The sequence below is a fragment of the Anastrepha ludens genome, chromosome 2 (genome assembly GCF_028408465.1).
Source record: "Anastrepha ludens isolate Willacy chromosome 2, idAnaLude1.1, whole genome shotgun sequence".
NCBI classification, from domain to species: Eukaryota; Metazoa; Arthropoda; class Insecta; order Diptera; family Tephritidae; genus Anastrepha; species Anastrepha ludens.
The window spans coordinates 109,891,162-109,916,210 of record NC_071498.1 but is presented as its reverse complement, the minus strand read 5'-3'; the positions used below and the strand labels follow the sequence as shown (position 1 = coordinate 109,916,210).

The window sequence follows — 25,049 nt, the reverse complement described above, 5'->3', positions numbered from 1 at the left end:
CACACTGTGAGACTAGCGTTATATTTTTTACAAGTTCATTTAAGTATTATACAACCTATTCGCTAATCTAAATAGAAATACCTGCAATGGAATTCGCCTATCTAACGTTTAGACTAATATATTCGTATTATGGCAAATGCTTATGCTGTTACAACAACAACAAGGGCATTCTATATTGTACGAAGTTTTTTTTACAATGGCAACATAAGGGTTAAATTACAAAAAGGGGTAATTTCGATGTGAAATTTATTCGAACTTAATGGAGAAATATTTCGAAAATATGTATTTTCTCATTTGCAATGCTGCCCCATCATGAAATGTGTGCGCGATAATCACATTTTCGTTCAATTGTCAACGTCGACCATTGACGATTTGAACTCAGTATGGTTGTTTTATAAAAATATTTGTAAGTTGTTTATGAGCTATGTGTAAGTATTTACATTATAACAGACGAGCCAACTTGAAGCTAATCAATACTCCATAGATGTGGTAACCTTACGAATGTATGAACAAAGCGGGCACTGACCATCGCAAGGCGAACGTTAATTTGAAAAGGCTACAACTCAGTGGAATATTTAAATGCTCTCACCTCTCTTTCGAAGTTAAGTTGCGCCGCCGTCGCTGTTGTCTGCTCTGCTCACTGCGCTGTCGGTTAATAGGAAATTTCTTCTCAATGATGCTCTCAGTTGAATGTCTGCGCTCAGCGAAGAAGTGCGCGCTTTTCTGCAGTTGTTCGTTACATTTGGAATTTTTCAATGCAATTGAATTTTGTATACCTGACGACTGCTTGACCGGCCGGCTGCGAATTTGGAACAAAAAGTAGTGAGACGAATGCGTGAAGAAGGAAAAGAAACGGAAGAATTACGAGCCCGCTTATTTTTTTAAAAGCAGTGTATGTCTGGCCAAGAGCTCGTGCATACACATGCATATGTGCTTGTGTATATGTGTTTCGCGACTATTTTGGGGCGGTTTGAAGCGGCAATATTGAAACGAGTATATTAGTCAGTGCATATTGCGAAAAAGTGGCAACTCGAATGTAAAAAAAAAATAACTTTTTTGCTTTGCTTATTAGAACGGGAAGACCAGGTATATGAAGCGAAGTAATTTAATCAAAAATCAAAATAACAAAAGGAAGACAGTGAAGAATAGATACAGTAGGTTATTAGTAAAGAAATCCAATTAGACTAACCTAAACGTAAAACAATGTGCAAAATGTGTATAGAAGTAATGTCAATAAGCAAATGCAGCAAGGAAGTAAACCAACAATCGTTTGGATTGTGAGACTGTGGTGTTTTGTTCAACGCTTGCGCCACCGGTCTTCCCATCTTGTAAGCGGTTCCGTTAAATGTACGTTAATACGGCACATCACAACTTCACGTGACGAATGAATGCAAGGAATTGAACAAAGTAAATTACAACTATAGTGGCTATCATAATTTGGAAATAGTAATTTCGTTAGCTGTGGTGACTGATAGAATTTCAAAAATGTTCGAGCTGGAAGATTATTCAAGTGGTTACCACGATTCAATCCTCAATAAATACGCGGTAAGTATTTCCTTTAAAGTGCATTAATTTTCTTTTTAGAAATGGCAAATTGCATTTATGACTTTTCAAAGCTTTTCATAAAACCAATTCCCTCCACATTCGGTTTTACTTTATCGGAATGACCGGATTTATTCCTGGTCAAGGACTGTCGCTTTGGCGACATTACCCAAACGTTTATGAAGTATGTTTACGCTGTTACAGTAACAATAATAAAAACCGCTACTGTTTGGAGCTGACTTGAAAATGTAAGTGAAATGTAGTAAAACATCAAAAACGAAGGCCTTGTTATGTGTGTACATGTATACACACGTACATATGTATGTTTGAACTCAATTTTATTTCGCGCTTTTTTCTGCTCCATTTTAGATGGGATTAAAATTTATTTGTCTGCTCTAAAACAAGTCAAGCATTCTGTGCACAAGTGCTGTTCCATCCTCGAGGTATATTTCTCTTTCAGTGCGTGCCGTTTTATTTAACAACATGTGTGCATATTCATAGTATATAACGCAAAATATTAAAAGATTTGCAAAACATTGAATTTTTTATTGTGTATGTATGTGTATATTTTTCTCATTTTTCTAACATTTTGGCTTATTTCACACCCCCCTTGCTATTTATTATCTCTCTCATTGTTCTGTTTATTTGCCTTTTACTATTGCTGTCGACTTTTTGTTTCTATTATCTAGCCATTCACATTTGTTCGCTATCGTTCACGTTCGTTGCTCTACTCAGCTGCTATGCTAAAGTCGTCGCTGCCGCTGTTCGTGCACAAATATCGATTGTTTATCGTTCCATCTGTGCCTCCTCCTTTTTCATTTTAGTACATACATATAATAGTTATGGTCAAGCACTACCACCACATGTGGGGCCTCTGCTATTGTTGACTATCGCAGTCGATGCTGAATCGTTGCGTCGATTTTGTTTTTGCAAACTTTTATTTTGTTTTTATTTAGTTTCGTTTTGTTGTTCTGTCCGTGTCTTTGCGTTGCTGCCGGCCGGTTTTTTGTGTGAATGTCATTTACATCTTACAAAGCTTTGGGTCGGTTTCTCTTTCCACTGAACGCTTTTATTGTCTTTTTTTTAGTACATCTCTCCATGCCCGGAGATCTTTATGCAGCTCAGAGAGTCTGCAAGTTAACTCTTTGTATTAACAACAACATTGTACCAACATGCCGATTCATGTTAAAGCCAAGAAACTTAACCAATTGCCTCTCATAACTGTGTTTGAACACTTACTCTTTTGCAAAAATACATCGATTTTAAGTGATTAGGGCAGTTTATTTATTAACTCCAAACGTTCAGAATAACTTTTCCTGTTCACTTTCTCCTTAGAATTCTCCGGAAAATATGAATCCTACTTAGATGTACATACATACATATGTATATATACAGAATATTTGATTCTGTCTGATTTGGAATTAATAGAACATTATGATCAGCTGAGTGACCACCTTTGTATGTACCTATGTTTAGACGGTTTATTCTGATTTGATGATTGATTTGTGAAAAAAATAAAAAAATTTTAATTTTAGACAAATATGCAAAATGAAATTTCTACTTTTTGGTATATCAAGAATGAGTATAAATAAGGATACTGCGTTCACTTTATTTATTGGAGCGAATGATTTTTTCTAAAAGAAAAGTTGCAGTGAATTTATGAAACGTGTCGTAATCATAAAAATCAAAATTTCGAGAATAACGGCTTGAAATTTTTTAATTTCCTTTGCCTCTCTAAGTAAAAGTAAAGTTATACTTTCATCTCATGATTGTTACTATTAAATGATTTCGCTATGAATTTTTTTTTTACACAGCATAAACGAAATGCTTGCAATTTCTGTACACTTATCTAAAAAAATGTTTGATGACCATAAATAAGCGGCATAATTAAATATAAAACCGTGTGGTGGATTTTTCGATCTTTTCTGTTATAATGCAACGTTGAATAGTCGAGATATCAACCAGTTATATATACACACATATATCTACATTCTATCTTTAGTAGCTTTTCAAATGTATGGGCATACATATATACATAAATCTTTATCTAACATCGATGGATATCGCGCCAAATATACACTTGCAGAATGTTGGCGCACTGTAGAAACAAAGGGAAATCGACCAATATAACAATAACATACATACGTAAATGTATTCCAAACGTAGAATGGAACTCATACGGCAAATTCATTTTATATATGCTCCCCAGTTATGCCTGGTATTACTCTCAATGAGAGTGAGCGAAGACTAAATAAACATTTGCTAGTTGTATGTGGTAACATTTTTTGTTTTGTTTCTACATTAACAGTTCCCTGTAAATGGTATTATGGTGCTCGTATGAGAGCTCCCTTCCTTTTGAGCGAGTGAGTGTGTGTTGGGCGGAGGGTGGCAGATTTCTTTGCTGCTAATGTAGCTTCATGTGCTGAATTATCTGCATGTCTCAACTGTTAACTTATAAAAAACAAAAAAATTGCGAGCATATTAAATGGAGTGATGTGATTCTCTCCGCATTCGTTTCTAAAAGTTTGCTCTTCAAGTTGAGCACAGTAGAAAAATTCATGTTGCTTTTGTTCTAAAAGAATACCAGCCAAGTTTTCTATTGTGGGAAACTTGAAAATTTTTGCTTGGAGCTCATGTCTCAGCCCCTCTTCGTTACTTTCTGTTTTATTATATTTTTGCTGTGCTTTGAATTTTACTTTTTTTTTATTTGCCTAATGCTACTTTGTTTCTCATGTGAGCCGAGCATTTTGATTTTATATTTGTATGAATGTACAATGTACCCCTGCCGTCATACCTCTCAACTCATCCATTGACGGGTAGGGTTTATGACATTTAAATTTTTGCCAATTTGTATAGTCTACTATAGCTTTATTATATTGTAAATATATGTACATATGTAGGTATGCATGTACGAGCTTACAGGTACATACGTACGCTTGTATACATTGGTATATGTATGTCTGTAAATGTATGCATATTTTTATTTTTCTATTTTAATATTATTAAAATTATAATTTAATAGAATACTTTTTCAATGCACTTACACATATGGTCATTAAAATAGGTACCCCCACGTTCATACGGAAAATGCGAGTTTTTTAAATTAATAATAACAGATATTCAATTGTGTGTGGTTTTTATTTCATAGACATTTAACAAATCCATTTGTTGAACAACATCAAGACATTTCCAAATAAATTTAGTTTTGTTTCATCGCTGTACTTTGCTTTTTTTGCATACTCTCTGGTCCAACACCGTGACTTTGGTCTTGGGCAATACTTTCCCTCTTCCTTAAACTCGCTTGTTTCAACAGAGGATTTTTACAAGCTGTTCTGTCTGGTAGGTTCATGTTGTGTAATCGACGCCGTACAGTGCTCTCTGATACTACGTTGTCAAAATGATCGCTCGTACCAAGAGTCACGTCGTTCTGAGGACTTTTCGGGCTTAAGGGCATTTACAACAAAATTTTTTGATCGTCCAAGTGACTCAGCCATAAATTTGTACGATTTTGTTTTCGTCTCCGAAGATTGACAACAAACCTCCGCTCCTTAATGCAGCGTACACAAGTGTGTCATCTATTATGAACTCCTTAAACCATCTGAAACTGCAGCAAATTCGTTTGAATCGAGCTCTCAAAGAAAGCGGGCATTTCCTTCAATAAAATAATGCTTGAGAAGCATATATGCAATCATAGGAGTAAGATAAAATAAAATTTTAGATCTTAGGTAAAATCTGAAATTTATTATTTTATATATTTTTATTTTTATAATATAAGTATAGCGGGCATGGTAGTAGAGGATGTTTTTACTATAGGCGATAGCAAAATACCGCGGCATATTTAAAGGGAAGCTGATTTTATGAATCCCAGCTTAACTGAACTCGTCGATCGAGTGCACACCAAATTTCTTTCATTGAGTGCTCTGTAGCGTGAACGCGTAAATTTTTGGGTACTGAGTAGATTGACAAAACATTATTAACTCTCCGTTGCTTTTAAAAGAGGTGTCCAACGGAGGGTTAATTGAATGGAAAAGCTTGTTATAACGGCGTCAGAGGCTATTACAGCCTCTTACAGTCTTTCGAAAATACGAATTCTGTTGATTATGTATATCCTGCCCTTCGGAGGTTTAGGGATGAAATTGTAAACGGATATCTTTAACAAAAAAGGAAGAAAAAAAACAATACAAAATATTTTTTGTAAAAAAAATCTTTGAACTTATTAAAATTGATTTCAACATGATATGGGATGATATTTTAACTAGAATGTGTAAAATGCTCGTAAAACATTTCAGTAGCCGAAATAAAGTGTGTTATTTTTTCTTTTAAAAATTATATATATACATATATATATATAATTGGCGCGTACACCCTATTTGGGTGTTTGGCCGAGCTCCTCCTCCTATTTGTGGCGTGCGTCTTGATGTTGTTCATCATATGGAGGGGCCTACAGTTTCAAGACGACTCCGAACGGCAGATAATTTTTATGAGGAGAAATACATTCGGAGGTTTGCCATTGCCTGCCGAGGGGTGACTGCTATTAGAAAAAAATTTTTCTTCCTTTTGGTCTTTCACCGAGATTCGAAACTACGTTCTCTCTGTTTTCAGAATGCTAGTCACACACCAACCCATTCGGCTACGGCGCCCACCTTAATACAAACAGGATGGTGTGTTTTTGGAAAAACCTGACAAACTTCCAAACTGCTTTGCTCTAAAATAATCTTTTACTGTTACTGTTTGAAACTGTTGCTTTGTCGAAGCGATATCGGGAATAAAAAATCCTCGTGTTGCTCTCATACATGTTTTTTGTTTTTTGTTGTTGTCCACAACAGCAAAATATCTTTTATTGCGAAGTATATGTAAAAATAAATTTTTAATTGTAAGAATAAGTTTTTTTTGTTTTTTTATATTTTAAGATCACGTGCAACTAATTCTAATCAGAAAACGGATTTGAAGTTACCAATATACAAGGTGGTACAAAATTATTCTCCCTATCGGGTCAAACATATTTCATATTTATAGACAATTCCAGTACACAGACAGACAATAGAACGCGAAAAGTTCAAAATAAAGATTTCCATTTCCAACTTAAGGCGTCCCGGTGGTCGCAAGCTCGCAAATTCAGGATAGTTTCAAGCATTTTTTTTTTTACAATAAAAAATGTAAAACGATATTTAAATTTTTTAAGCTTTTTATTTAACTTCTTTTACATACAAAAATGAAAAAAAATTTAATTTAATATTTTAAAAAACGGCGAAAAAAGTCGTTTGAGGTACAGAAGCGCGCAGACAGCTCTTTTCTTAGTTAATGGGCTGTAGAAGATATATTGGGAATTTCCGCATGAAAAATTTACGGTATATTCTTAAGATACTAAACTTTCGAAATATAGAAAAAACAAAAAATTGATTTTTTGACATTTCTAGACCACCGGGTCCCCTAAACATTTTTTTTTTTGTATTTACTAAAAAAACAAAATAGGTGATTAATTTTACGCCACCTTGTACATATAACAGTTTAAATGGTGTTTATTTCAAAACATAGTTTTAATCATTAAAAACTACTTTTGCCTTGTTTATAATGGTATACGCAAAGGAACCAAAAATGAGGTGGGACAGAACTAATGTTGATTACAACGGTACTAAAATGTATAAAGTTAAACGCAGCTTCATTAGTTCTTGTGCATTTATTTTGAACCTGTATCAATTAAATATTATATCAATTCCTCTGAACGGATGATATTGTCTTGAGCCTTTGACGTTAATTTTAAATTATATGTATATACATATATTACATACATAATTATGTACATATGTACAGTGGTGGTCACGATTTTGGCACACTGTACACAACCTTGACACTGTCCCACTTTCCTCTTTGCTTTTCGACAATTCACTACGAATATTTTTCTCTGGGTGTTGTTTACAATTAAAATAACAAGAACCGTTATAATCCGTAGCATTTATTTTGCAATTTTTTTCTTAAAATTCAGTTGAGTGCAAGAGCTGCTTGTTTGAGCTGGACACGAAGTTAGCACATATCAATAAATAATTCCTCCCACTAAATTTTTTCTGAGTTTTTTTACTTTATGGTAAGTTTTTATATTTTAGCTATTATGTTGATTGTAATTAATGTGAAAAAAAAATATGTTAGACATGGCGAAATGTTCTTGGTGCTCCGAAGCGCAGCGGGAAGTAATTCAACGTATGAATTCTTCTGGGAGCTCTGTGTCTGAGATATCCCGACTTCTAAGGTGTTCACGCAAAATGATTTATAATGCTCTTGCTCATATTAAGCGCCATAAGACATTTAAGAAGGTAAAACAACGCCCACGACGCCGAAAGACAACAGCTAGGGAGGATGTACTAATATGCAAAGCCTCGCGAACAGACCCTTTTAAGAGTTCTAATGCCATAAAATCGCAAGTTTTATCGGAATATGGAATAAATGTTTCTTCCAAAACCATTAGAAGGCGTTTAAATGAAAACGGGTTGCGTGGGTGCATAGCTCAACACAAACCTTTGGTGTCAAGGCCAGGCTGAACTTTGCAAGGGAACATATCCATAAACCAATAAATTTCTGGAAAAATATTTTATGGAGCGATGAATCGAAGCTCTGTCGTCTCGGATCTGAAGGGAAACAATATGTTTGGAGACCGCAAAATAAGGAACATGATCCTCGCTACACATTAAAAACGGTGAAGCATGGTGGTGGAAGCGTCATGGTTTGGGCATCATTTTCCTGGCGAGGTGTTGGACCCATACACAAAATAGATTCGCGTATGGATAAATATGTTTACAAAAACATACTAACTGATGTCATGATTCCTTATGCGGAGGAAAATATGCCCTAAATATGGCGTTTCATGCATGACAATGATCCTAAGCACACTTCACGATTGGTGAAGAGTTGCTTGGAGGATCACAAAATTTGTGTTTTGAAGTGGCCAGCTCAATCACCGGATCTCAATCCGATTGAGAATTTATGGAATGATGTCGAGAAGCATATTCGAGCCGTGAAACCGAGGAATTTGAACGATTTGTGGTCGGAGATTAAGACTGCTTGGTATGGAATACCCCAGACGAGATGTGCTGCCCTAGTGGAAAGTCTACCACGCCGATGCGATGCTGTTCTCAAGAGTGGTGGATATCCAACTAAATATTAAGTTTTTCTTTCACTAATGTGTTGTTCTTTGAAAATAAATTAGAAATATCCATATGTGTGCTAAATTCGTGTCCTTCATTATTATAGGATGCTTGTATTTAAACCAGTTTTAATAAGTAAGGAGAAAAAAACAAGGTTCTGATTATAAGGCCTCTCTTTCTCCTTTCTACAAAGACCCGCCAGGGATAAATATTGCCGCTAGATTATTTGAATATAAGCAATAAACGCAAAATGAATGTTACTGCATTATAGTGTGCTAAAATCGTGACCACCACTGTATGAGCATATGAATATGTGAATGCATGCCAATTGCAAATAACCATTCCACAAAGCATTGTCAGAACTGGTTTAAAGACAGCCATCGTTGGCGGATGATATTATTATCGAAACAACCCCTATTTTTTACTTGCACATATATTCCAATACTGAACAGGAGATAAAAAAATGATAGGGGGAACTGTTCAATGGATTCTATTAGTGGTACTGTTGGTAGCTGTTGTGTCCTTTGGAAATTGAAATTATTCCATTTATCTTCACCATCTTAACTACGAAGATAATTTTTAAATAATTTCAAATCACTGTGCGTTATAAAAATTTGGTCTGTTTCCACCCATCTCTGTTGGGTTATGAAAATTTTGCCCATATAGAAGATAAAAGGATATGAATAAATTACTATGAACTAAGCTTCTGCATTATATCATACCTTTAGAATAATTACAGTAAAATAAAGCGTTGGTGATATTATATCCCTAACTATACTCTATATACTTACTTATGCACATATGTATGTATGTAGGCCGCGCAAATGAATATCACCCTTAAATCGAAATTGCTTCAAATGTACAGAATTTTTTTTTGTTTGATATCAGACAGCAATTGCATAAACCTTATTTTCTGCATTCTCTTCTGTTTTGTTACATGTACATATGTATTACAACTACAAATTTTCCAATTCATTATGTCTCACATATTTGAAGGTCCTGCTACTGGTAATTTCTTTTTCTTAGAGTTATTTTTCTTTATGATCACAAAATTGTGTAAAATTGCATTTTGCTTTTATCTTCACATTTCCAGTAGTATAATTAAATGCAGTTTTCTTTCTTTGCTGACAGCTGCCAACTCCATTTGAGTTTAAATCACCCTTGCAAGTAAATGGTAACATATTTCTACCTGGATCTACTACTTACACAAGAAAATAGTTCACTTTTGTCTTTTATTTGTTTTACTATGCGTGAAAATTCTATCCATTTCTTTAATGCCTGCAGTTACACTCGAATGGCTTGAACGTTGAGAACTCATCCAATCAACTTTGAACCCTTCCGTCCTTCGAGAATTGAAGCACATATCCACAGTATTGGCCAAAATTGAAACACCCCTTTGGTAAATCGTTTTCATATCGGCAATATTTTTTTTGTAAACATCTAAACTTAAGAAAAAAGCACTTAAAGCCATACAAAAAGTGAAATGATAAACCTAAAGAGCACTCTGAAGAGCTTAAAACACAAAAGAAACATTGATTAAGAGTAATTTAATTCATAAAGGAACCACTACGACGCAGATCTAGCTTTAACCATTACGACATTCAATCTTCAAGCTTTCCCTATCCACCCTCTTTTCTATACATTTATTAATTGATATTTATTAAGCGGCTTTTCGGAAAAAAGTGTTGGTTTTCTCGCCTAGACCACATTTTTTCGGGCTGAATCTGTCGCAACGAAATTCTACGGTAAGAAATATAAATATTTAAATTATTCGGTCTGGACCGAACCCGTGCAAAGTTTAGTAAAAATTAGCCCAACTCAACTCCATTTTAGGTTTACTGAGTGAATTGATTTCTTTTTTGCCAGCAAAGGCTTTAAGATCGAAGTGCGAACCTCCTTTTAGTTTTATTCTAAGTCTCGTAGCCTTAACACTTCGCTTCTAAGCTTTTTCTTAATGGTATGTGTCACGGCAAAGAAGTAGTAGACATTTCAGTCTGATACTTTAGAATAAAGCTATTAGTCCAACCCAGCTACAGTGGCTCACAGCTTATTTCGTGTGGCTGTATGTTAAACTAAAGAATTGTAAAATTATTTTTATTTGATTTACTTTAAAAAAAATTTGAATGCACAATCAAAGATAAATTATTTCTAATTACAAACATGTATAAATGCATTCAAATTTTTTCTGCTTCAGTAGAATATTTACAACAAAAACAGAATACTAGGTAAATTGACGTCACAGCTTATTTCGTGTGTTCACTTTTACCGTTATCGGCGCCAGTAAACCGGTTAGCAATTATAGGAAATTTGTTTTGCATAGTATATTAGATTATATCCTTATTTAGTTTACACATTGAAAGTAGTCGGTTGTCCAGCTTAATTTAAAAATACCGTGATGGGTCGTCGTACGTCGATTGAAAGGCGCGAATTAGTGTTTACGCATTACAAAAATGGAAAGTCGCAGAAAAAAATGGCTGAAATTGTAAATTTAAGTACTTCCACAGTGCAGTACATTATTCAACGCTTTTCTCGTGAAAAAAGAGTGGTTGACAAAGGCCGCCAAGCTCCAAACAAAATTTTTACAGAAGCTGAAGAAAGGTGGATATTAAGAAAAATTAAAAAAGACCCACGAATTAGTGCGCCAGCTTTGACAAAAGAGGTTGAAAAAGTACTTGGTAAGTCATGTAATCCTGAAACAATAAGAAGAATTCTGCGCAAAGCTGATTTCCATGGTCGTACAGCTCGAAACAAACCGTTTGTTAATGAGCGTAACAGGAGATTAAGGGTGGAGTTTGCCGAAAACCATGTTAATAAAGGCCAAACATTTTGGAATGGCGTTATTTTCGCCGACGAAAGCAAATTCAACCTCTTTGGTTCCGATGGAAAGTATTTCGTTTGGCGTAAGCCCAACGCGGAGCTGCACCCGAAGAATCTGCGTGGTACAGTAAAACACGGTGGGGGCCATGTAATGGTTTGGGGCTGCATGTCAACAACTGGTGTCGGAAACTTGGTTTTTATCGACGAAATTATGGATAAAACAGTTTATTTGAATTTATTAAAAAATAATTTACTACAAAGTGCTGAAAAATTAGGCATTCGGGACAGGTTCAGGTTCTATCAGGACAATGATCCGAAGCATAAGTCGGAATTAGTGCAACGGTGGCTTATATGGAATTGCCCTCATGTGGTAAAAACGCCAGCACAATCACCTGATCTCAATGTAATTGAGAATTTATGGAATATTCTGGATCAAAAAATTAGAAAACATAACATAAGCAACAAACAAGATCTAAAAACAGCATTGCAAGTGGAGTGGGAGAAAATATCTCCTGAATACACTGGAAAACTTGTTAGCTCCATGCAATCCCGGTTAAAAGCTGTATTAAAACAAAAAGGCTACCCTACAAAATATTAGATTAGTAAAAACTTAATAAATTAAAAAAAAAAAATCATGTTTTTTCTAGTTTGGTTAAGCACACGAAATAAGGTGTGACGTGGATTTACTTATAATTTTGATTTTGCTGTAAATATATTACTTAAGAAGAAATAATTTAAGTTTATTTATGTATGTTTGTAACAAGAAATAATTTATCTTTGAATGTACGTTTCAGTTTTTTTTCTAAATAAAGTTTATACAAAAATATTAAACTTTTTTATTTTGATAAACGAGCACACGAAATAAGCTGTGAGCCACTGTACATCTTAGGTTTATCGAGGGAATTGAGTTGGGTTGAGGTATTGTGATGAGTAAAGGGCACAGAAGGCCCGAAGGTCGAACTGCGAATCTCCAATTATTCTGGACAGAAAGGTTTTGAGAGCCAGAAAGTTGTATTCCCACACCCTACTGTGTGGATGATGTTGAAATGTTATTCGAGATATGGCTGCTTGATATTACTGACGCCGTACATTAATTTTGATTAATTTATTTATTAAGAATATACTCCTTTAAATATTGAAGAATATGTATACCTAGATTACTCTTTTAGTCCTACAATTCTTCATGTCAATTTTCCGTTGTGCTGGAAGTGTTCTGTAAGAACTTCTTCAGACGCGTAGGACTGTCTATTTTACGTTCCCTTGATAATCGGTTCTACGTAACCGGAAAGTCCCGGATTTATGCCATGGACTATCCCTCCAGCAGCATTCCCTGTATATGTATGGGAAATGTTTAGGCTGCTAAAACAACAACCAAAATCTTCCTTACTTTAGTGCAGATTTCACCTTAAGGCATACATATGTATGTGTGTATAGAGCAGGATTCTCTCAGTATTGCAAAATTTTTGTACGCTTAGCAAGAATTCCAAAGTTTTACGATCCGTGCAATGACAAAACAAGTGAAAATATTTTATTGCAATACATTTCTGCAAAAAATCCAAAAGTAAAACCGCATTTTTTCAGTTGCTATGAACTGAAACATGACGAATGCGACCCTGTTGTTATTCTTTTATTGTAACTTTGCCCTTGAATATTTGATTATAGCATTCTTGCATTTCTTTCTATTGCACCATCGTGCAATGAATCCCGCTATACAAGTCGTATGTTGGAAGATCTGGCGAATGAGGCGGATGGTTACATTTGACATTTCTTCGCAGAAACCAAAAAACTAATAAAATAAAACAGGAGTTTAAATTCATAATAAAATAATAAAGGCCGAGGTAATTTTAGTTAACGTTATCCAAAAACAGCAGAAAATTATAAAAGTTAGAATTTTAGCTTCGAAATAAAATTATACCGCGCTTCCAGTAGAGGACCTCTATGAATAAACGCACTGATAAGGAATCGTCATACTTTGCGCCAATAAATGTGTATATACACATAAATATGTATATTAGAAGTATGTACATATGCGTGTGTTGACATTCCCGAAAGCTCACCCGTATGCTCCTAGTAATTATGGAGTCCTGTTGAAATATGCAACTTATCAATTGGATATCTTTTGTAGTGATGAATGCTATCGATTTTTGTACATGGCACATTCATACGCACATTCTTCCATATACTCATCACCTACCATACTCGCCGTCCAACGACCCTGAAAGAAGTGGGAGTGGAGTAATCGACCTAACTTCCAGACAAAGCTTTTTGTATGGCATTCTGGAAGGTCGTAGTGTTATTTCTAGTTTACAACCACACTCATACTTGTTGGATTCATATGTACCTACACATGGTAGAAAAAGTCTGCGTTCACCCACTGTTATAAAGTATTAAAATAATTTAACGTGTTTATCTTAAAACTCTCAGTTATTTCTTTTCACTTATTTCAAAGAAAATTATTCATAGAGGTTATGAACAAAATTTTTTGGAGTTTGAGCTGCGTCGTGTTCAGATAACGGGATTGTAGTACAGTTACTTAAATAGGCTAAGCAGAAAAAGTGTGCGTTCATTTCGAATAGTGACGATTATTTGCATGGCAATTACGTTAAATTAAATTTTAAATCATTCATGTAGTTGACGCGGTTAAGAACAAATCTAAAGAGGGAAAAATTGATATTAGAAATACATTTTTTGTTACTATGGACCAAAGGCGAAAAGAAATAGATATTGGTGAAAGGAAAATCATTGTAAGCTTGTGGCAAAATAGTATGAGCTATCGGGAAATCGCGAAAATTGCTGGGAGGCAATACTCCTCGGTCCAAAGAGTGATAAACAACTTCAAGCAAACGAATTGTTTGGAGTCTAAGCCTCGTTCTGGGCGTCCAAAAAAACTGGCGGAAAGAGAAGAACGCAACATAACTATTCTTGTGAATTCTAATCCACGACTAACAGCAAGCCGAATTTCAAAAGACATAGAAGTAAAATACCAAAAGAAAGTACATCCAGATACAGTAAGAAAAATTCGAAAAAGAATCGGATTTCACGGCAGAGTGGCCCGAAAAAAACCCTTCATATCGCGAGTAAATCGACTTAAGCGGATGGCTTTCGCCAAGGAATACGTAAACAAGCCACCTGAGTTTTGGAATAGTGTGATTTTTTCAGATGAGGGCAAATTTTGCATTTTCGGGATAAAAAGTCGTAAAATTATTTGGAGGAAAAACGGAACGGCACTTGGAAAGCAAAATCTGGTACCTACGGTAAAGCATGGGGGAGGAGGTGCCATGATATGGGGGTGTATGGCTAGTTCGGGCGTTGGAAATATGCAGTTTTTTGAGTCGATAATGAACAGACATGATTATCTCGATATTTTAAAAACGAATTTGTGAGAAAGTGCAATCAAACTGGGACACAGCAGAGATTGTTAGGTTGTGGTTGTTGTATAATGTTCCAAAACAACTTCGCACACCCCCACAATCACCTGACCTTAACCCCATTGAGCACTTATGGGACGTTCTAGAAAAAAAAAATACGAGAGCGTACAATAACTAGCAAGGAAATGCTTAAGAACGCGCTTAACACATTGTGGTCGGGCGTTTTGTGCCAGTGCATTACGGCTGGAGCGGGTAATTTATTGAAAAATGTGCGCGAATTTTATTGTTATTAAAAATTAGTATAAATTTAAAAAGGCTCTTATTTCTTTTTTTAACTTTTATTTTCTTATCTTAGAATGTATTCTCTATCGTTATTATAATAAATAAAGCTACTTTCTGTATACTGTGAAGATGCGGTCGTTTACTCGAAAAAAAGAAAATTTTAACCAACAAATAATTAATAACCCGTATATCTTTATTCCCCTTATTCTACCACCCATCTATAAAAACGTATAACTACGTAACCCGCGCTCTACCCACAGTTTGCGAAAAACGTATTTTTACGTGTCCCGCACACAATGTGTTAAAGAGGAATGGGTACCCATAAGTCCAGAAATAACAGCCAACCTAGTTGGATCAATGAAAAGACGCCTCCTAGAAGTCATAAAAAGCCGGGGATATCCAACTAGCTATTAATTTTAAAACATTTCTATGATCTTAAGACTTTTATTTTATTATTATTGAAGTGAACGCAAACTTTTTCCGTTTAGTTTGAATGGCCTTTTTAATTTTATGTGATCTCATTTTAAATTTGATTTTGTTATTGGTAGCGAAATATGCATGTGTGATAGTTACGTTTAAGTGAACTTAATAAAACTCATTAAAAAAAATTTCTGAAATATTTATTGTTTTGAACTTTTTCTAATGCAAAGAATATTTGCATAGGTGAACGCAGACTTTTTCTACTATGTGTATGTATTTATAATGTATGTATTTTTGTATAATACATATGTATGTAGATATGTACATACATACATACATATGTATGTAGATATGTACATACATACATACATATGTATGATAAGAGATTATAATTTTGCTCCCATATCCTTTGCCCTGCCCGCCAAAAAATGTGCATTAGGAATAGTAGTGCTTGGCAATTTGTATGAGCATCTGCAATGAAAGAAAAATGCATCTATATATGTATGTGTATATATGTATACATATGTACATATGTATTTTGATTATAACGCAAAAAGGATTTCAATGTGACCGATAACAGGATACCTAAAAAAGCGGCAAACGAGAGTAGAAAAAGAGCTTCCCTTAAAATTCCTACATTTCGCACAGAATTCACTTGTATGTAATATATATGTATCTACATACATACATATGTACATACAATGTAAAATCACATTACATCGTCGGCCAACCTATGGGACAAGCAGCAAACACAACTTGGTATGACTTTGTTCATAGCAATAACAAGAAAAAGAAGCTAAACGCTCAAAGGCAGCTGGAAAAATAACGTCTGCAACCGACAAAGGCAGCAAACAAAACCATGGCAGTCGGCATTGAGAATCTTGCCCGGTATGTGAACAAGGCTGCCGTATCGGTCCAGTTGGGCCAAAATTGGAAATTTCATAATAAAATATTGAAGTTGGAAATTTCATAATAAAATATTGAAATTGGAAATTTTATATAATTTTTTTTTGCACCTGCATGCATTTTTGGGGGATTCTGCTACAATTCTATACCGGTGCTGCCTAAAAAATTACTTTTATCTTTAATTTTATGTGATAATTCTGAAAACTCGTCTTGGTAGCGTCTTCAGTGTAAACTCATTGACCAAGGCATTTCACGTTGCAGCGACAGCCAAATTTTTCTTGTCTACAAATGTCGCCGTAAAAAGCAAGCTTCATAAATATTTGAAAGCGGCAGTGATAAACAAAAAACTAATTATTTAAAAGTTTTGTGTTTTTATTTATTTAAAAATTGTGTGGCTAGCATTTGTGTTTGGATAAGAAGAAATTAAATATGATCGGGCGGGAAATTGTTATCACATGCCATATAACACCATTCTTCTTTCAAATTAAGATATCTTGTTTCAAGCAAAATTGTTTATTTAAAAAAAACGAAATAATATTATTTTATATATCTGGAGTTAACGAGCATTTTTAAATTTAAGTGATATAGTCAATTTATCATTTTTGATTAAATAGCGCGAGATTCATAAAAAGTTTTGTAAAATGTCATATTTCCTACTTCAGTGATAGCACCTCCTTTGCAAATTGTCGCAGACAAAATTAGATTAAATAGAAATTCTAGAAGTTAGATATCGATTTGATTCGGCGTCAACGACAATTGGCAGTTTTGCAGCTTCAGTCGAGCTGATAATATACAGTTTTAGATGACATTTTTAAGAACTAAAAAACTACTATAAAAAGAACATCTTTCTGCACATATTATCGTTCCTAGTACGAGCATAGGTAGGAAACAAAGACCTTGTGGGTTCCATTGAAAATCCATTTTAGCAACATTGACGCCATTACAGATATACTCGTATTTCCAACCAGTTCCATTTTCGTCTTTTACTTTGAAAATTGATTGGGCAGTTATCAGTGAAGGAATGATCAGCATTATTGTGTAAGATTGAGAAAAGGCTGTCTCCTCAGAGCGGATACAGCGCTTTCAAGAATCTCGGTCGTTCTAATAATATGAAATTAATTATTTTAAACCTCCGTTGGACACCTTTTTTAAACCTTTCGTTTGAGAACTCGGGTGCGGCCTTCTTTCCTCCTATACGAGGACCATTTTAAAAAGTTATATCCATACATACATATATCGATAGAAAAGTAAATTTAGTCCTAAGATATAATAGAAATATGTATGTTAAATTCACGTCCAAAGTCGAAAAAGCCAGTCTGGCTCGACCCGGGTGCCCAACGGAGGGTTAAGCACATATGTACGTATGCACATACACCGAATTGTTTGTCAACAAATGTATTTATATGGGGTAAATATCTATAAAATTTCATAAATAAATTTTGATTTGCGTTCATTTAAAAATTTTGAAACATTATTAAATTTCAATGTGTCGATATTGATGAGAACACTTATGTATACGCATTTTGGTTTCACAGCAGATTGGTACTAAAAATATTCTCGTATGGCAACATTGTGTATGAGCGAAACTCCATTTTCGTTCGCTACGCTCTGCAGGCTCAGAACCAAGAGTTCGCGACCGGTCTGGAAAATTGTAGTGGTTGAGTCTGCTGTGTGAATGTGTTTTGTCGGCAACTGTACCCAGTTTCATTGGTTGCGCTAGTACACATGCACACACATAAAGAGGCACACGGTGCCGGCAGATATGTACATGCGCTCTCGAACATATCAATTTGCCTTGTATACCTACGAATCGTTGGAAATGACGACTCGGCAATTATTGTGTTAGCTGTTGTTGTTGGGAGGTATGTGTATTGTGTATTGCGACTGCCTTTCCTTTCTCAGCTTAGCCATTCTCCTTGTGCTGCTATATTGTTGTGTTGCCTGTTAGAATTTTTTGCAATTGTGTTGTTAGCAGCTGGTATTCAAATGGCGACAGCTATAACGAAGGAGAGCGCAGCATATAACCAGCGAAAATGTAGAGGCAGCAAAGAGCGAACAGTGAGCGAGCATATGTATGTTCGAAAAATTTCATGTCGCAGAGGGGAATGGATGTTGCAACAGCATGTTGCTGAAACATTTAGCTTAAGGGGTAGTATGGTATTTTTTTTTTTTTTTTTCATTTTTTTTTTTTTTTTTTTTTTTTTTTTTTTTAAATTATTCTATAATATCTTAAGATTATTGTGTGAAAGTTTGAAGTGCATTAGAGTAAAATTGACAAAGACACAAAGGATTAAGTATTTACCTCTCCAACCGGATTTCACGCTGCCGAAAATAGCTACCTAACAGCGCAAACAAAAGCGACCTGTTTATGAATTTTCTTGTAGCTGCTCCGTTCTTTTTGTCAAATCATCGTTACCAAGGCGAATTTATCACAGGTGACAGCAAACACATATAAGTAAAACCCTACATGTATTTGTTGTTGCGTTTGGTGCAAGCATCATGTCAAAATCAGCAAGCAAATGTAAACATACCAATACATACAAACAAAGCATATCATTTTGACGTAAGCCATACCTACGGCGAAAAATTCAGCTGGGTGAATGCTGTCACCTTATTAAATCCACCTTGACCTACGTGTACAAATTCGCGTACCTGTGTGTTCGAATGCTATGTTGAAAAGAACATTTAGTTGAAAATTGTCCGTTCTACCGAGCAATTGTACACGTGCAGTGAATTTTTGTTTCAGTTTTTACTATAATTTTACATTTATTTTTTTAAAAATTTGCCGAGAAGATCGGGAAAATACCCAGTCAAAATTATGTAGACCTAAAAAACGAGTACCTCCCCATAAACGAAAGAAGGAGGATATAATAGCAAACAGCGCATCAGCGAAAAAAATTAAGATGAGCACGTCTCTGGACGTGGCAGAAGATTTCGAAAAACATTATCGTATCGTCGATTTTATGCTGGTTTTTTCGACAATTTCAACTTTAGTGAAGTGTGTGAAGTGTGATGGAACAATTAATTTTCAATCCTGCAAAAAAGAAGGCCTTGGATTCAATATTAAAGTTTCATGTGAAAAATGTAAACAGCCTCGATTTATTCCGTCTTCAGAAAGGATTCAATCAGGTCCTTATGAAATAAACTATCGGTTTTGTTTTGTGATGCGAATGTTAGGTTTGGGATTAGCTGGCTGTGAAAAGTTTTGTGGCCTTATGGATTTAGCAAGCTCATTTTTATCAAAAGCAACGTACAGCTCATATGTAAAAAAAATGTCCTACGTTATAGCAGATGTGACTAGTAAATTTCTTGTTTCGGCTGTACAAGAAGAGAAGAAAGCAACGTCTGAAGCGAATAATATCGAGGATACAGATGAGTTAACTGTATCAGGTGATGGAACCTGGCAAAAACGAGGGTTCTCTTCATTATATGGCGTGGCTTCCTTGATCGGGCATTACACCGGAAAAGTCCTGGACATTTTCGTTAAAAGTTCTTACTGTCAGAATTGTACAACTTGGGAAAATAAATTAGATTCTGCAGAGTTTGAAGAATGGTATGAATCCCATGTAAATGAAGGAAAATACCATGCTAACCATACTGGACCCGCTGGAAATATGGAAGTTGACGCAATAAAAACTATGTTTCAACGTTCAATGAATAATGGAGTGAAATATCGCAATTACATCGGTGATGGTGACTCAAAAACCTACACTGGTGTCCTAAATTCGCCGCCTTATGGTGATGATTTTATAATCAATAAAAAAGAATGTGTAGGACACGTTCAAAAACGAATGGGTAAACGTTTGCGAGATTTGGTGAAAAATAATGTCGAAGAAAAGAAAACAACAACGGGAAAAATTATAAAAAGAAAAAGTTTAGGTGGTAAAGGTAACCTTACCGGCAAAATGATCGACAAATTGACTGTCTATTATGGTCTGGCAATTCGACGAAACCATGATTCTGTGGAGAAAATGAGAGATGCCATATGGGCAACTTATTACCATTACAGCTCGACAGATAAAAATCCACAGCATCAAAAATGTCCGAGCGGCGTAGACTCATGGTGTGAATGGCAAAAAGCTGCAGCTGAAAAAAATCTGGATTCATTCAAACATAGCTACGAGGCACTTCCAGATAATGTATTACAAGCCATGAAGCCTATTTATGAGGACTTCAGTAAGGACGCACTTCTGGAGCGATGTGTTGGAGGCTTTACTCAAAACAACAATGAGAGTCTCAACCAACTCATTTGGAAAATTTGTCCGAAAATTGTCAATGGCTCTTCAAGTATTGTTGAAATTGCTGCAAATGTATCAGCCTGTACTTTTAATGAAGGCTCTTTTACTTTGCTGGCATTTTTGCAAAAGATGGGAGTCAAAACAGGGACAAGTTCTCATGAATGGGTGCAGAGAATCGAGCGGAGCTAGAAGCTGAACAAGTAACCAAGGAAGCAAGAATTCAACGTCGACAAGAACAAAAGGATGCTCTAGACATCCTGAGTGAAAGCCCTTTGCTTTATGGAGCTGGCATCGATGATTCAATGTAAGTAAACAACAAAAAATGTTCGTCTTAGAGTGTAAAAATCTTCACAAATCTTTAAACGCGTTTTTCTCACACTTGCCTTTTTTACGGTCGGTGTCCACTGTAGATTCATATCTACTGCACCGATTCTTTTCAAATTTGGTTTTTTTGTTTCTTTACTTTATTCACGAGGTAATGACGTCGAGTTTTTTTTTTTTTTTTTTAATTTTGTCATATTTTAAAACAACAAAGTTTTCAAGTTTTTTTTATGAAAAATCGGTGTTTTGACTTCAAAGCGCTTTAAAAAATTAAAAAAAAAAAAAAAAAAAAAATTCGACGTTGTTACCTGCGAAACTTTATTAGCTGATGAAATCAATTTGATTTTTTGATTTTAGTTGATCCAGTAATGAGTTCTGAGGGACACCGCAATAAAACTTTTTTATGAGACGTCCGCGAAGATTCGCTGCCACCAACTCATTTCTTCATAAAAATCAATGAAAATTTCACACAATATTCTTTAAATATGACTTTATAATGAAGTAATTTTAAAATTTTGAATAAATCAACTGTGTCAACAAAAAAAATTTCGAAAAATATGCTTGTTTTACACCGAATTAACCATACTACCCTCTTAAGGGGTTATACGCAGTTATGACTTTCAAAAAAATCGATTTTTTTTATTGCATTTTTGTAATGTACATATATTCAAAAGTATACGTACGAAATTTGAAGTAGATCTAAGCAATACTTTCAGAGTTATGCCTAAATATGTAGAGATGCCTCGGCACGTTTTAAGGTAGGTTGACAGAGGCTCAAGCGGCGTCTGCTTATCTCGACCGTTGCTCCTTTTATATACCTGTGTATTATATTCTTATAAATTGTGTGAGAGCATAAAAGTGTTTTCCTTGTACCTGAGAGCAAAATTCAACAGTTTTTAGACGTTTCGTCAGTATATACAGCCAAGGTGAAGTCGTGCATTAATTTTCGTATTTTCTGAAATATTGCGTTCGGATTTCTAAGATAATTCAGAATTATAGTATAATAATTTAATATGAAAGTTAGTAGAGAACGACGTTCTGTTACAAATGCACACAAATCGAGAAATAAAAAACGAAAAAACGTTTTTAATCCGAATAAAGCTGAGACGGACGAAAGCAGCTTTAGCGCGTCTGTGAAAAAATTCAAGATGCAGGAGGAAAATATCGTGCCTCGTGACACCTCGATAGAATACAGAATTTTGAACTTTATTACAGTGTTTGCAGCAATTTCTGAGTATGTAAAGTGCAAAACTTGTAATAAAGACATAAAGTTTGAAACTAGTGGCGAAAGAGGACTTGGGTTTGAAATTATTTTGCTGTGTGATGACTGTGCTCCGCGTTCTGTAAATTCGTGTTCGTTTGCCAATCATTCTTACGCAATAAACAGACGTTTTTTGTTTGTAATGAGAGTTCTTGGATTAGGATTAAAAGGTGCTAAAAAGTTGTGTGGTTTGATGGACATGCCAGCTTTTATAACTCAAAATACTTATGACTTGCTTATAAATAATATGCACGGATGCATAGAAACAGTCACCCAAAAACTTTTTCAGCAGGCTTGCGCACAAGAGAAACAGCTCACGTGTGATAATCAAGGCGAAGCCGATGCTACAGAATTCAGTGTATCTGGTGATGGGACGTGGAAAAAACGAGGATATACCTCTTTATATGGCGTCTCATCATTGATTGGTTACTATAGTGGAAAAATTATTGACATTGTGGTGAAAAGTGCATACTGCAAACAGTGTGAATTATGGAGAAAAAAATGGGTTCTGAAGAATATAATGAGTGGTACGAAAGCCATACAGAAAGTTGCTGTGCAAATCATTCCGGTTCCTCGGGAAAAATGGAGGTCGATGCAGTAATCGAGATGTTTAAGTGTTCGATAGAAAAATACGGAGTTGTGTACAAAAATTACATCGGCGACGGTGATTCGAAAACTTACTCGGGGATTTTAAAAGCTTTACCGTTACCCGGTTGGGCCGGAGTCATGGTGTTCTTGGCAGCGAGCAGCAGCAGGAGACAAACTGGCCGAATTTGAGCACGATTACCAGCCATTATCCACAGATATTGCTGAAGCTGTGCATCCAATTTACGAAGACCTCAGCAGCAAGACACTATTGGAACGATGTGTAGGCGGTTTTACACAAAATAATAACGAGAGTTATAACCAGATTATCTGGAAAATTACGCCGAAAAGCATTCCCAGTGGCTCAAAAATTGTTGAAATGGCTGCAAATATTGTCGCCTGTATCTTTAATGAAGGCTTAATTTCACTTTTGTACCATATGAATGCAATGGGAATGTCTTTGGGGCCCAATGTGCATGCATATGTACAAAAGGAGGACAACAAGCGAAGACAGCACCAAATTGAATTGCTGGAGGCTGCTGAAGGAATGGAGGGTTTATTATATGGCCCTGGAATAGATGACACCATGTAAGTTAAAAAAAAAATTGTTTTCCTATGTGTCAACCGGTATTGAAACTTTAAACGTGTTTTTTTCAAAACGGCATTTTTCAAGTCTGTGTACACGATATCTCGAAAACGGCTTGTTTGATCGGTCAACCGTTTTAACTCAATCTTTAAGGATACATTTTCTAGTAATTAATCGTTCCTTTTGTAAATCTGATACTTACTTTCCATTTTATAATCAATTGACGGCCAAATTTTAACGTAAAAATCGAAATCATCTCTTTTAAAAGCTGTCATTTTGTGAAAATTCACTATTTTGATTAGCCGAACGATGAATTACTAGATAATCTAATATATTAACAAAATTTCTTTGGTTTTTTGATTTCAGATAATCCAAGGGTGCAATAATCATGAGACAAATAAATATATAATAAAGACTTATACAGGGTATCGCAAACCGATAATATTATTTCAGCTAATATAAGTTGAACGTCAAAAATACAATTGGGAGTTGTTAGATGTATACAAAGCTGAAACTATAAATTTGAATGTAGCCTACGTATGTATATGCGTATTTCAAAGATTTCTAAACAAAAAGGCAAACATTTTGCACTAAATATTTGGATGTGAAGCAGTTTGCATATGAAATATTTACTACTTTCTACTTTCATTACAAATATTCGAGAATATTTTGTAAATTGCACTGAAATTACAGAACATACGCGATTGTCAATATCTTAATTGGTAATTTTAGAATAACTTGTTGCTACATGTAAAGTTTTCGGCCGCTTAGATATTTTCTTATTATTTCTTGTATATAATTAGCAAAAACAAAAAACACGTTCCATCAAGCAATTGCTGTTTGGTGTCCGACTAAGCAATTTTAACTACAATATGCACTCCGTTCACACGGTATTAGGTTCTATGTCACCGTAACGACTTGAATTTATATCCGGCGAAGGACTGTCACTTTACCAGCATTCCCCGTGCATGGACGGGGAATGTTTATGCAGCTACAACAAGAACAAGATGTACTCGTATTTCCTTATGTAAGGGGTGTCGTGCTTAGTCTACATCTTATAGAATTTTGCAAATTTTCATACATAATTTTGGGCACATAAAATTACCTTGAAATATTATGGCGATCATAAGATCATGCAATTTTGTACCAGTACAAAAAGTCTGTTGAAAATGCTGAAAATAATTAAATTTTTCGAGGTATTTTAAACACAACACCCTGTGCGCAAACAACCCTGTGTTGAGCCAAAATGCTTTGATGGAAGTTATAAAATACACCTAATTTTATGCTTTGCTTCGAAAAAGAGCAGCGTTTTCTCGAGAGACATTGAACGGCAGAAACACTATGTAAGTATGTACACCCATACAAAGTAAGATTAGAAGGAGCATGACATTATCAGAAGTTCTCAGAAAACTAATGTAGTTTAATTGTGTTCGCCACTTCAAATTTGTTTAAACCCATTTACTCATTCAACTCGTGGTATCGCAACAAAAAGCACATTTATTCCAACTTTCTTTTAACATGAAGTTCTCATCAACAATTATGTTCATAACAGCATTCAACAAAAAATAAGTTGCGCGGGAAATTCTG

The 25,049-nt window shown here is 35.0% G+C and overlaps 1 protein-coding gene across 4 annotated transcripts in view; it reads left to right on the top strand.

The window, feature by feature from the left end:
- Window positions 1–662: 662 nt before the first annotated feature.
- The window catches only part of LOC128855071 (serine-rich adhesin for platelets), a 50,577-nt gene continuing 26,190 nt past the window's right edge, over window positions 663–25,049 (top strand). Inside the window, exon 1 of one of the 4 annotated variants that reach the window (XM_054089672.1) lies at window positions 663–1,545. In XM_054089672.1, the coding sequence (XP_053945647.1) occupies window positions 1,486–1,545 (60 nt within the window). In that variant the 5' untranslated portion in view covers window positions 663–1,485. Of the gene's footprint in view, window positions 1,546–19,145; window positions 21,014–24,710; window positions 24,806–25,049 lie in introns of those variants that run through there. The other 3 variants (XM_054089673.1, XM_054089674.1, XM_054089675.1) reach the window with 3 other exon arrangements.